Below are 12,683 nucleotides of genomic sequence, written 5' to 3'. Positions count from 1 at the left end.
GAAGCCGGGGTTGGATTATGCAGCGAGCTTAGTTTGTGAAGAAATTCAGAGAGAAACTGAGACGCAGCTTCTGTGACCGCTGTCCATGGTGAATCTCCAATGTCCCCTGTTCATGGAGTAGATGCTCTAGCCGTGACTGGGGCAGGATGGGAATACACAACAGTAACACACACCCACAATACATTACAGTGACAAAAGAGAATACTGTGTCATTTTGTTTTCTCCTAGGAGCATAGATCTTGTTAGGAGAAAGGGCAGAGAGAGGCTACAGTGACCGAGACACGTGGGATCTGTTTGCCAACGTGTGTGTCGCCAGCGATCATCAGACAAGCAAGGAATGGCCTGCTCTGCATTTTGTTGTTTTCTTCTTTCTCTTCTTGCTTCTAGCCAAAGGGGCTTCCTGGGAACAAATGTTGCCTCCTCCTCCTTCCTTTCCCCTTCAAGTGTGCTTAAGATAGAATCCCTAAAGAAGGCACTGAGAAATCTGCCGCGCCCAAGTTCCAGGGTTTCTTTTATCCAAAGACAAAGGGAGTTCTGCACGGCCTCCCCCAGCACCTGTCCACCTTGGCGCCTCGGTGCTGGTGGCAGATGCCGCCCTTCTGTCCCCAGGGCAGAAGCTGGAACCCCAGTGCAGCTGAGTTCTTGACATGTGTCACTGAATTCGCCAAAGGGACCAGGCCTCCGCCCGCCTTCGGGTGCAGGCTCACGAGTGGGGTTGACTCATTTCTTTCTGCTTTTGATAGGCCAAACGCAGCTGGAAACGGGTCACCAGGTTCACGTAGTCCTTGGCTCCACATCATGGCTTTCCTCTTTTCTCTCCAAGACCTGTCTATCAAGTTTGGCTTCTGAGTGGAGTCCCTCAGAGTTGATTTCTCAGTGTGGGTACATTCGGTGTCCATAGATACGAGTGGAGTGTACACATAGGCCAATCAGTCTGGTCCTTTTTGGCAGGTGCAGAGGGGAGGGGCGGGCTGGGAAGACTTAGGCTACTCTAGTGGAATTGAGCAGAGAGATCTAGAGTGCCACAATATACACACACGTGGATTAGAGGATACAGTAAAACCCAATCAAACACAATACTTCCTAAGCATAGTATATGCTGTATTTCAATGATTCTGTTTCTATAAGAACTCTGTAGGACTCTGGCTATGACACCTGGAAAGGTAGGTCCTTAGTGATAGACTTCTGAATTCATCCTTCAAAAGTGACTCAGTGAAATGCCAGGTTAAGGTCAGACCAAGTCCACGGGCAAAGAAAGGCCAGGTCCTACGTGACACAAGGCAAAAGGGGCCTTTGGTTAAAAGTTGCACCAAATGGTTATTAGTTTTTTTTTAAAGAAATAATAATTTCTAATCTGTACAAGTCACATGTGTCTCTACCAACACAGGAAATGCCTTGATTTGAAGAAGGGGCACTAAGTTCCTTCTCATGATATATGGCTATATTGAGACATGTTCACTTTCCTGATATGTAAAATAGACTATGGTTATTGTTACTCATTTTACAGATAGCGTCAGCTCTAAAAATATCTGAATCAGAAATCACAACTATTTACTTTTTATCAAAAAGCATGTGTTTGTTTTCCCTGAAGTTTCACATTTGTGCTGATGGTAGACAGACACGGCGAGGAAAACAGAGACACGGTAGATGCCGGCAGGGAGCTTGTCCCACGGCTGCTGCTCCTCCAGCATCCCCAGCCCCAACGGTGTGCTCGGCCACGCGACTCTGCGGGGCTGCTGCTTCCTCTCCAGGCTATGTCAGCCAGCTCACGGGGCCTCACGCACTCCCCACCGCTAACTAACCCCCCTGGCCTTGCTCTGAGAACACTGGAGATGCCCACTAACAGTCATCTTCCTCCTCATCTTCCTCCACTCACACATCAAGCAATGGGACTGCACCCTGCTGGGGGTGGGGGGGAACCACAGCCCCTGGAGGGGCTGAGGAGTGGTTACCAACTGGGTTTGGCGTGATGAGCCCACGTGTTTCAATGTCAGGCTGCTGTATGGGGGTAGGCAGAACAGACAGGTGGATCATGCCCCTGACGCTAACAGGCAGGCCAGTGACAGGTTATCTGCATAACAGGCAAACAAATCCCGTCTTTGCTCCCTGCCCGTCACTGCGCACTACTGTACCCTTGGGACATGGCCAGTCAGCACAACAGTAGGACGACAGCATTGTCTCAGCTGTGTATTACAGATAGGCAGACAGACACTGGGTTACTTTGGCGCCAGCCCCATGGGCTTGCTACTCAGCAGTTCAGCCCAATGTCACTGCCCTAAGGAGTGGCCGCCAACACCAGGTCACTGGGCTCAGAGCAGGCAGGACAACACCAGGTCATCAAACTAGGACAGGAAGACCAACACCAAGAAAAACAGCAGAACCACTCACAGGGCATATGGATACTTATTGCTTGTGTCTGCACTGGCTGCATCGGTGGCTGCTGGCAGGAGGGCGGAGCCTGTTGTACGGACATGGACACCGAAAACACACCCACAGCTGATTGACAGGAAAGAACAGAGTACAATACCCAATGCCCAAGTGCCACTGCATTTCTCCCGAAGGGGGGACTTGATGGGAAGCGCCCCCGCCCCATGGGCCAAGGACCCTTGCTGACCCATGAGAGTGAAGGGGAGCGTTTCCAAGAGCTAGGGGAGGAGCCCGCAGACTGATAGGGCAATCAGAGATGCCAGCACAATCTCACCCATCGTGGTCAGAAACAGGCAAGAAGCAACAACCCCACCACAGTTCCAATGAGTGGCCCGTGGGAAAATAGTGCTCATTTTAAAGTGCAAGATGTTGACACTGTCCCTGGTAGAATCTATTTTTGAAAAACATAAAGTGCTTTTTATTAACTTTTTTTGAGCTTGAATATCACAGGAAACAAAAAAGAAAAAAAAAATTTCTATCGTAGTAGGTGATGTACCTACCGCAGCAGGAAGTATTCAAAAGTCTGGGCATTTCAATTAGGGGTGTGTTTTTTTTCCTCTCTCATTTTTGCAGGTTTAAAAAAACAATCCAATTTTTATGCTGTTCTTCTGTAACACACAATCGCTTTGAATAAGCTGTGTCTTTTGCATAATTTGACACTTGCATATCTTTTGAGTCTACCCTAGCAATGTCAGGAAGCATCTTCCTTCTAGCATCCTAAAGCCATCCTCTGGGTTCACACTTTTGGCTCAGTACCTGCCTTCTGAGCCTCTTCCAGACTGCCAGAGGGCAACTAACACTGAGCAAAAGTAGGCGTGCAATTTCCTCTCATGACATCTCCAAATACAGAACACTGAAGTCAGTGGAGACATCTATGGAGAGCTTCCCCCATCACCAGCATTCCCCGGACCCTTGGAGCAGCAGCAGGAGCTAACAGAGCAGCGTTCCTCGTAACTGGCTGGGCAACTGCAACGCTGCCTCAATCCACTTGCTCTGGCTACACCAGCCCCTTGGTCCAGCAGCCTTCTCTGGCTAAGGCCAGGAGGGTGGGAATGCTGCCCACAGTGGCTGTGATGGAAAGCCGGGAGGGAAGGCAGGGGAGTGGGTGGCCCTGGTGGTGAATGGTGGTGGTGGCCTAGGAGCTCCACTCTTGTCATCCCCGGCCCCCAAGGAGGGTGGTGAAATTGCGTGACATGACTTGGCAAACGTCATGCCCACGTTCATGGCTCTTTGCGCCCCAAGATGTTGGCTCTGCAGTCTCTCTTTTCCCTGGTGAGGAGGGGGGCTCTGCAGAGTTCAACCACAGAAGCCCTCTGGCAGGCAAGGTGAGCAGTGCACAGTCTCCTCTCCATGGAGGGAGGGGGCAGTTCAGATGCTCTGATCCCGAGTGCTCCCGTGAGCTCCTCCCCCTGGCAACACGCAGACATCGGGGGAGATGTGGTTCTCGAGTTTGCACTTCTCCTGACCGCTGGGGCCTTTTCCAGTCAACCCTTCCGTGGAGTAAATGCAGTTCTGCCTTAGAAACTTTGGGGATGCAGGTAGCGGAGTGCTTTCAAAGTGATTCTTCTCTGACCTTGACCCAATGCTGAACTTAGGGCTGGTGCTCCCATGGAGGCTCTTGGGAGGACTGGAGTCCACACTGTAGAGCAGCTGTCCCTCATCATCCGTGTCAGCGTCAATGTACTGGTGGACTCCCGCCTCGAAGTTGAACGCTATCGCTGGGGGCTTCTCAGGTGACCGGGGAGGTGTTCTAGCACTTGCTGTGGTGTAGATGGAGGACTCGGGGCTCAACATAGGTTTGTCCAAGAGCGTGGCACACTCCAAGCCAGCAACAGCTGCCGCCGCGTCCCCCCGATTCCTAAGAGGCTCGTGGTACATCCCCAGAACGGGGAGCAGCGGACTGGGTTCACCTGCCATGAAGTTGACTTTGAGTGCTCGGAGCTTCAAGGGGTTGTTGGTCTTCATGGAACTCTTGGGGCTCTCAATGAAGAAGCTAGAGCAGTGGCCGGCCTCTGGGATGGGGTTGGCTTCCACAAGCCTCCCACCACTGGCACCAAGAGCGCCCCGCCAGCCCATCTCTGGGGCCACGCCGCCCCCAGTCTTGGTAGGGAGTGAAGCCAAAGGGCTATGGGAGAACCTGGTGGCTTCAGGGAAGTCCGTGGCACAGCTGATGAAGCTGTCGATGCTCGACATACTCCGCATGTCGATGACCCCTTCGGTGCGTGTGGGCAGAGGGGCCACAGGGCTGGGGATGCTCTCCATTTCCAGCTCCTCCTTTGGTTTGCTTTGGGTGGCTGCCTCCTTAGTGTGGAGGATGGGCTGTGACTGGGTCTTGGCCATCTTGTTGTACATGTCTTCCAGCTGTTGGACATTCAGGTGCTGGGGACTAGATGACGATCTAGCCTTCTCAGGGGATCCCTGCTCCTTGGCTTCAAAGGATTTACTTGAGCTGGTTTCAGACAGGGTCCTCTTTGTCCACTTCCACTTGTTGGGGGACAAATGGTTATCTTGTACTTTATCCTTCTTACCCACATTCTCCCCATTCTTCTCCACCACAATGTCCATCATCTCAATGCTCCGGGCGAAAGCATCTTTCATGTTCATGGACACGATGCTGCCGTTCCTCTTGGCTCGCTCCAGAGCCTCTCGCCGCTTGATGGCTTTCTCCTGTCTCTTCTGCTCCTTGTAGAACTCGGAGAAGTTGTTGACGATGATGGGGATGGGGAGAGCAATCACCAGGACCCCTGCAATGCAGCAGAGCCCCCCAACAATCTTTCCCAGGAGAGTCTTGGGGTAGATGTCCCCATACCCAACAGTTGTCATGGTGATGGTGGCCCACCAGAATGAGGCTGGGATGCTTTTGAACTTGGTGTCATCCTCATCTTTCTCGGCAAAGAAGACCAGGCTGGAGAAGATCATGATGCCCATGGCGAGGAAGAGGATGAGCAGACCCAGCTCATTGTAACTCCTTCGCAGAGTGAAGCCCAAGGACTGGAGGCCCGTGGAATGCCGTGCTAGCTTCAGGATGCGGAGGATGCGCATGATGCGGAAGATCTGGACCACGCGGCGCACATTCTGGAACTGCAGCACGCTCTTGTTGGACTCGGTGAGGAAGATGGTGACATAGTACGGCAGGATGGCCAGCAAGTCGATGGCGTTGAGTGGGCCCTTGAAGAACTTCCACTTCTTGGGTGAGGAGAGGAACCGTAGCAGGTACTCCATGGTAAACCATGCAATGCACACAGCCTCCACATGGGCCAGCTGGGGATTGTCTGTGGTCTGGCCAAATTCATCGAGGCTCTGCAGCTCGGGCAGGGTGTTGAGTGACAGGGCAATGGTGGAGAGGACAATGAACATGATGGAAATTATGGCCAGAATCTGTGAGGAGAAAAGAGGGGATTTGGTTATGAACCACCAACACATGGGACAGTCTCCTAACCAACCTATGCAGTCTACAGGGACTTGGAATGTTCAAGAACGTGTCACATGAACTGTGAGCTGAAAAGAGAATTCCTTTTGATTGTTGCTTGTGCAGGTGAAAAAAACCAAAGCCCAGAGAACAGCAAACAATTTCAGGACAATTGGCAAGTCCAGAGGCCGAGCCAACTTCTCTGGGAAGGTTCCGAATGGTACTTGGGTTAGGCTTTGAAGCCTATGCATTGTCTGTGACTGATACCTTATTCTGTAGCCATAAACACGGCCATGGGTGACACCTAAGAGAATGGGTGTAGCTTTATTTATAAAAACAGTCAGCAGGCTGAATGTGCCTTGCAGACCACAGTGGGCTGATTCCTGTTGGTGAGCTATTTGTATTAGTGTTGTGGTGGAGGATGGTGATGGTACAAATAATAACCTTATTCAGGGCCTAGCACAATAGCCTAGAGGCGAAAGTCCTCGCCTTGAACGCACTGGGATCCCATGTGGGCACCGCTTCCCATCCAGCTCCCTGCTTGTGGCCTGGGAAAGCAGTCAAGGACAGCCCAAAGCCTTTGGACTCTGCACCTGCGGGGGAGACCAGGAAGAGGCTCCTGGCTCCTGCCTTTGGACTGGCTCAGCTCCAGCTGCTGCAGCCGCTTGGGGAGTGAATCATCGGATGGAAGATCTTCCTCTCTGTCTCTCCTCCTCTCTGTATATCTGACTGTGCAATAAAAATAAATAAAAAAAAAAAAACACAAAAAAACCCAGTAACCTTATTCTTACAATCCCATTTAGTGTCAGCAATACTAACTCCATGGGGGAAATGAAGAACTGGAAGATTTCTGCTTTTCTACCACTGCTCCTGCTGAGGGAGTGGGGGACTGCTTACCAGGCTTGTCCTGAGGGCAACTGTTAAGAGCCTGGGCTCTGGCGTCAACAACTTGCTTGAGGTTCGAGCTCCAACTCAACTACTTCTTTTCCTTGGTCAAGCTACTAAATCTTACTTCACCTCAGTTTCCTCACCTGCAGAGTGGGAGGGTTGTCGCCATCTCCACCTTAGAGAGCTGCCATAAAGACAGAATGCTATGATGCATGCACAGCTTAGGAAAGCTGCCTGCATGCCCTGTGGACACCTAATATACGTCACCTATCGTCACAGCACTGTCTTGGCTCGCCTCCCCGGCTCAGCCCAGACCAGCTAGCCTCTGAAGAGTCCCTTGCCCGTGTCCTGAACTGTATCTTACAAGGAAATGCAGACTCTGTGGTGGGGACCGTGGTACTTCTGGATCCTGCAGTGAATCTCAAGTCCACCTCTTTTTACTTTCTTTTAAAGATTTATTTTATTTTCAATGGAAAGGCAGATTTAAAGAGACAAGGAGAGACAGAGAAGATCTTCTGTCTGCTGGTTCACTCTCCAAATGGCTGCAACAGGTGGAGCTGAGCCACTCCGATGTAGGAGCCAGGAGCTTCTTTCAGGTCTCCCACGCAGGTGCAGGGTCCCAGAGCTTTGGGCCATGCTTGACTACTTCCCCAGGCCACAAGCAAGAAGCTGGAAGGGAAGTGGGGCAGCCAGGACATGAGCCAGCACCCATTTGGGATCCTGGTGCTTGGAGGTGGAGAACTAGCCAATTGAGCCACTACACTGATTCCATTTAGACATCACTGATGAGCCATAATCTGACAGACACCTGTGAGCCTCCACTTATGGTAAGGAACAGAGCAGGCAGCCACGACACCTTGCCGAAGGTCCCTCTGTGCAGGTCTTGCTTTTCCCTTTGCTTCTCCGTGTCATTTCCAACATGAATGTATGTGCACCCCCACCAGCCACTGCTTTGTTTAGTCATCACACTGCGTGGCTGTGGCTCTCCGACTTGGCTTTCCCAAATGCCAGCACCGCCTCCTATCCCACTCACTCACCTGCTTGGCTTTATTTTAGTCTTATCCCAGGAAAGAATAAAGTACTGCTCTGTGTGTGTGCATGTGCGCGCGCACGTGTGTGTGCGCGCATGCGGGAATGTACAGATGAAATATTCATCACCATGAATGTGTGATTAGTGGAATAAAACATCTTGGCAGCTCATTTTTTGGAAATTTTTCTTATTCAAGATTTTGCTCAAGGTCTTTTGAGTTGTGTGTGTTTCTTTTTTCTTTCTCTTTTGGTTTCAATTAATTATTTACTTTCCTTTTATTTGGAAGGGTAAATCCATCCTCTGGTTCACTGTTCAAAAGCTGCTCCTAACAGCCAGGACTGGGTCAGGCAGTGTGTTCCTGGCATCTGGTGCCAGGAGGCTGGGGTTACATCCCCTCACCCCCATGCAGAGAATGACCAGCCCAAGGCTGTGGGACTTGGGTAGGCCTGCTGTGGAGAGGCACGCACGCAGCTGTTAGCACTGGACTAGGCACACTGGGCATGGGTCTCTCCACGCAGCCAGCAGGCTGAGCCCTGTGGACAGCTGCTCCAGCTGCTTGAGCAGGACAATACCCTTGGAAGATTGCTGGGGAAGAGCCTGCTTCTTTAAGAGCCGGGAGCTCCGGTTTTCCCCAGAGGCCAGCAGGGGAAGCCTGCTCCAGTTTCTAACCTGGAGACAACACCAGGGAAGGCCGCATAATTGATGTTCTGCCGACAGGCGCATGAATTATGCACCCAGCTTTTGTACAGTCCTTGGGCCCTGTTATTCTAAGGCAGGCAATGGCTTTGTACCCAAGGATGTGCCCTCCCCTGGTTTCCCCTCAGCCCAAGGACAGACGCCTAGGCAGGGGAGAGGCCCCACTGGGTCCTGGGGCAGGTGCACCTACTGCTGGGACTGGGTGGGAGGATCAGAGGATGCCAGACCAGCCTCCTTCTCTGGGTGTGGGAAGCCCACCTGTCTGCATGAATGGAGAAGTGATGGGCTAGTGGAAGGGCCCCGGGTGGCAGTCAGGAGTTGGTGCCCCTACCCTGGGAGCCCAGCACACTCAGGACTGCACTGCTCCTGCACAGTCTCCTTGCAGCTCTCTGGGCGAGTGGCGAGACTGTGGCAAGGAAGGGAAGGGCCTCACCCACTGCCACACAGTCCATCACCGCCAAGGCTGCGCAGCAACACCAGCGTGTGGGAAGCACAGGGCCGTGCTGTGCCATTAGGGCTTGCAGATGGCTTCTCAGACACACGTGCAACCACAGTGACATTTTTCATGGCCACCAGAGAGCAGAGACAGCCCGACCGACTACCAGTGGTGGCCAGATGCACAGGTATGGTGTGTATATGCAGTCGGATGCTGTTCGCACGGGAAAGGAGCGGTGGATGGATGCATGTTCCAGCAGGGATGGACCGCAAACACGCTGAACTCGGGAAAGGAAGCCACGCACAAGGCCACTCATCATCTGATTCCATTTAGATGAAATGTCCAGATAAAGCAATCGGTGGAGACAGAAAGTAGGCTAGCACTCGCCAGGGTGGGGGTAGGGATTAACAGGGAACGGTCATGCGGGATGTCATCGAGATCATGAACATGTCCTACTATCTCGTTGAGGGTGATGATTACATGACTTAGTAAATTTACTAAAAAAAAACAAAAACAAACAAAAAATGAAACTCTTTGGATTATAGGCTGGAAGTGGGATGAATCCCATGACACATAAAAGAAGTCTCAATAAAGTTACATAAAAGGTTGCTTCCATCAAGAGCACCCCGATGCTCTGGATCCCCAAAGCCAGATCACAAGAGAGCAGCAGGGCCCCTAGCAGGCCACCGTTCTGCTAACCCTGCACAGCTCCACCGCCCGCCCCATGCTCACAGATGCATTTCCGATGCCTTTGCCTTGCACTGGCCCACAGCTACCGAGCACAAACAAGCACGCTGTGCTGGTTCCTGGGGAGGAAGCATGACTGGGAAAGGTAATGTCGCCGGCCTCTTAGAACTCACAGGGAGAGGCAGGCAAAGCACACACAATCCAGTGCAGGAGCAGAGTGATGTCAGCTGGTGTCACCTGCTGCGAGTCACTGAGGAAGACAGACTCAGGGGACCCACAGGATGGCACTGGCCGGTGGGGAGTATAAGCTTGAGTGGTCAGGGCGGGCCTCTCTTCGGAAGCAGCTGGTTGCTGAATGTCCTAGCAGAAGGCACAGCGGGTGCAAGGGCCCGGTGGTAGGAAAGAATATGGTCTATCAAGTGTCACTTCCCAAGTTGCACTGTGGTGTTTGCTCGCACTTCTAGACCCTCATCCGAGTCTGGCTTAGGTAGGCCTGTTCTCGGGCCTCCATAGCCCTGGAACGGCTCCCATCCCCCAGCTGAGCGGTTCTGGGCTGTTTCCTTGTCTCTGTCCCATGGTAGAACGCCAGCTCCTTGGGGACCCGGGCTTGGCTAGCTCATCACCCCCACGTCCCCAGCTGGTGTCACAGTGCCTGGCATAGCATGGGTTCGCCCTCCATCACAGGACAGAAAACAGGGGAAATGGAGGCTCTGAGAGTGCTGTGGGGTTCCCAGGCTTGTGGCTTTCCCCAGGATAGTCCCAAAGACATAGGGTGGTGGTTTCGGGACCGTCACACCCTTCGCTCCTTGTATGGCACTTCCGTTTCCCCCAGCTTTAAGGCAGGATTACAGCCGGGGGAGTTTTAATTAGAAGGGTCACTGGCGCAGATCCGATTAAAGGGATTGGGAGCAGGCTGAGGTTTGTCCACCTCCCTTCCAGGAGGGGGTGGGAGGGGACCCTGGTGTGGGGAATGTGTCTGAGAAATTGGAGTCAGGAGCCTGCAGGGGGCACTGCTGGACATGCATGGACATGAACCCAGGGCCCTGTGCTTGGACAACAAAAGAGGAAGACACAGGGGTTCAGATGAGCGAACAGATGCATGGGGAGAAGGGTGCAAGGCTGCTCCGGGGGCCTCTGTAGTGATCATCCAGAATGCCCTGGGCTGAGAAATTTCCTTGTGCTTAAGTTGCCCAGTGGGAAGATCTCACACACATACCCCTATTTTTATATCCCTGGGAAAATCAGATGCTGTTACCACTCAGCCAGCATTCCACAGGGCAGGCCAGAGGCCAGGAGCGCAGGGTTCTCCCTCTTTGTTAGCTGTCCGTCTCTGTAGTGAGCATGTCTGTCATGCTGGGCTGACCTGGTGTAACAGCGAAGACATCGGCCACCTGCTGGCCTGCCACGAGGTCAGAGGAATGTCCCAGCCAAGATCACATCTAATAGCACCAGCCAGGGGGTCGCACCTGCCACACTGCCCTGCACCCTTTGCCTCTGTGTCTGAGCCAGTGTCAGATCTAGTCAGTCCTTATCCAAACACCATTCTCTCTGCCTGCATCGCTACCCCAGCCAACAGGACCACCACCAACAGACTGCTTTCTGCTGGCCCTAAAGCCACTTGGCCCTCCATGGCAAAGGCCAGTTGATATCCCCAAGATCTAGTCATCCCTTCTCTCATCATCAAGGACACAGAGTGACACAGGCTAACCAGAATAAAGACTATGTTTCCCAGCTTCCCTTGCAGCTTGATGTGGTCACGTGATTCAGTTTGGCCAATAAAAGGTAAACAGAAACGAGGCAAGCCTTTCTCCCTCTTTCTCCTGTATGCTGGTTGGGGCTGGGGTGGGGTCAGCAAGATGGGCAGAGATAAAGCAGCTCTCCTGGATCTGAGACAGAAGCTAATCCCAGCCCTGGGTTGGCCCTTTGCAGAAAACATCTGCAAACTCTGGGCTATCTCTATTGTCAATATTGTCATCTGCATCATGGGTGTCACAGCTGCAGCCTGGCCAATACCCTGCCTGCCTCTGCAGCCTCACCTTGCCACACGCTGTCCTCTGCTCTCTCGGTTCAGACCCCTGCACCTTTCCTTGGCTCCCACAACCTCCATGAGCCTTCAGGCTCCAGGGATTTTGTCTGTGTGGTTCCTTCTTCCTGGAATGCTTTTCCCGTCTCTCTGCCTGGTTCATTCCTACTCACCTGTCGCAGCTCAAACGTCACCTTTCCAGGAAAGCTGCCCCTGTCCTCCCTAACCAAGGCAAATGCCCAAGTGTAGGGCCTCCTCATCCCACATCCTTCTCTTCATAACACTGTCCAAGTTGCAATGTCCACTTACCATCTGGGGAGGGTAAATGACTTGAGAGCAGCGGCCATGTCCCCTTTTTCTCCATTTGGAATTCTCAGAGTACAAGCAGTGTTCTCATTAAGCAGTTTGGGAACACAGGCAGTCACTCCATCCTGAGAACATCGCTACAGGTTGTGACTCCTGTCATTCCATAGTCAGGGAACCTGAGGCTTAGCAAGTGTCCATGATGATAAGGGTGGGCAGGGCTGAAATGTTTTTATACCAGACTCTGACACTCTTCTGTGTATTTTCATTTTATTCAAAAGACAGACAGGCAAGACAGACACAGAGAGATCTTCCAACCACTGCATGACTTGCCAAGAGCCTGCAACAGCCAGGGCTGGGTCAGGCTGAAGCCAGGAGCCTGGAGCTCTGTCTGGGTCTCCCATGAGGGTGGCAGGGACCCATGTACTTGAGCTATTACCTACTGCTTTCCAGGGTGTGTATTAGCAGGAAGCTGGATTGGAAATGGAGGAGTCAGGACACAAACCAGGGCCCCAAGTAGCATCTCAGCTGATATACCAAGCACCTACCCCCAATAGGGCCTTTCCTTGGCCAGCATCCTGGGGTCTGGGCTATGACATCTAACCTGTGCCCCGTCACCTTCCCAAGATGACTGTTCCCAATACACCGTGGGTTGAGCAACCTCCTCCTAAGAGACTGGCCAAGCTCTGGAAGCTAGTGGCACCACCACCTCCTCCCCACGGAGGACATCTCGTTCCCATGGAGGACAATGGCCTCAGGCCAGGGAAGAGGACTTGGCGTCTGC

The 12,683-nt window shown here is 52.6% G+C and overlaps 1 protein-coding gene across 1 annotated transcript in view; it reads right to left on the bottom strand.

Moving 5' to 3' along the window:
* Positions 1–2,583: 2,583 nt before the first annotated feature.
* Positions 2,584–12,683, bottom strand: part of KCNB1 (potassium voltage-gated channel subfamily B member 1) — a 77,256-nt gene continuing 67,156 nt past the window's right edge. The window contains exon 3 of the mRNA XM_058679462.1: positions 2,584–5,805. Coding sequence (XP_058535445.1) covers positions 3,796–5,805 — 2,010 coding nt within the window. The 3' untranslated portion in view covers positions 2,584–3,795. The remainder of the gene's footprint in view (positions 5,806–12,683) is intronic.

The sequence above is a fragment of the Ochotona princeps genome, chromosome 22 (genome assembly GCF_030435755.1).
Source record: "Ochotona princeps isolate mOchPri1 chromosome 22, mOchPri1.hap1, whole genome shotgun sequence".
Taxonomy (NCBI): Eukaryota; Metazoa; Chordata; class Mammalia; order Lagomorpha; family Ochotonidae; genus Ochotona; species Ochotona princeps.
The sequence above is the reverse complement of the archived record's forward strand: the minus strand, read 5'-3'. Positions and strand labels throughout refer to the sequence as shown.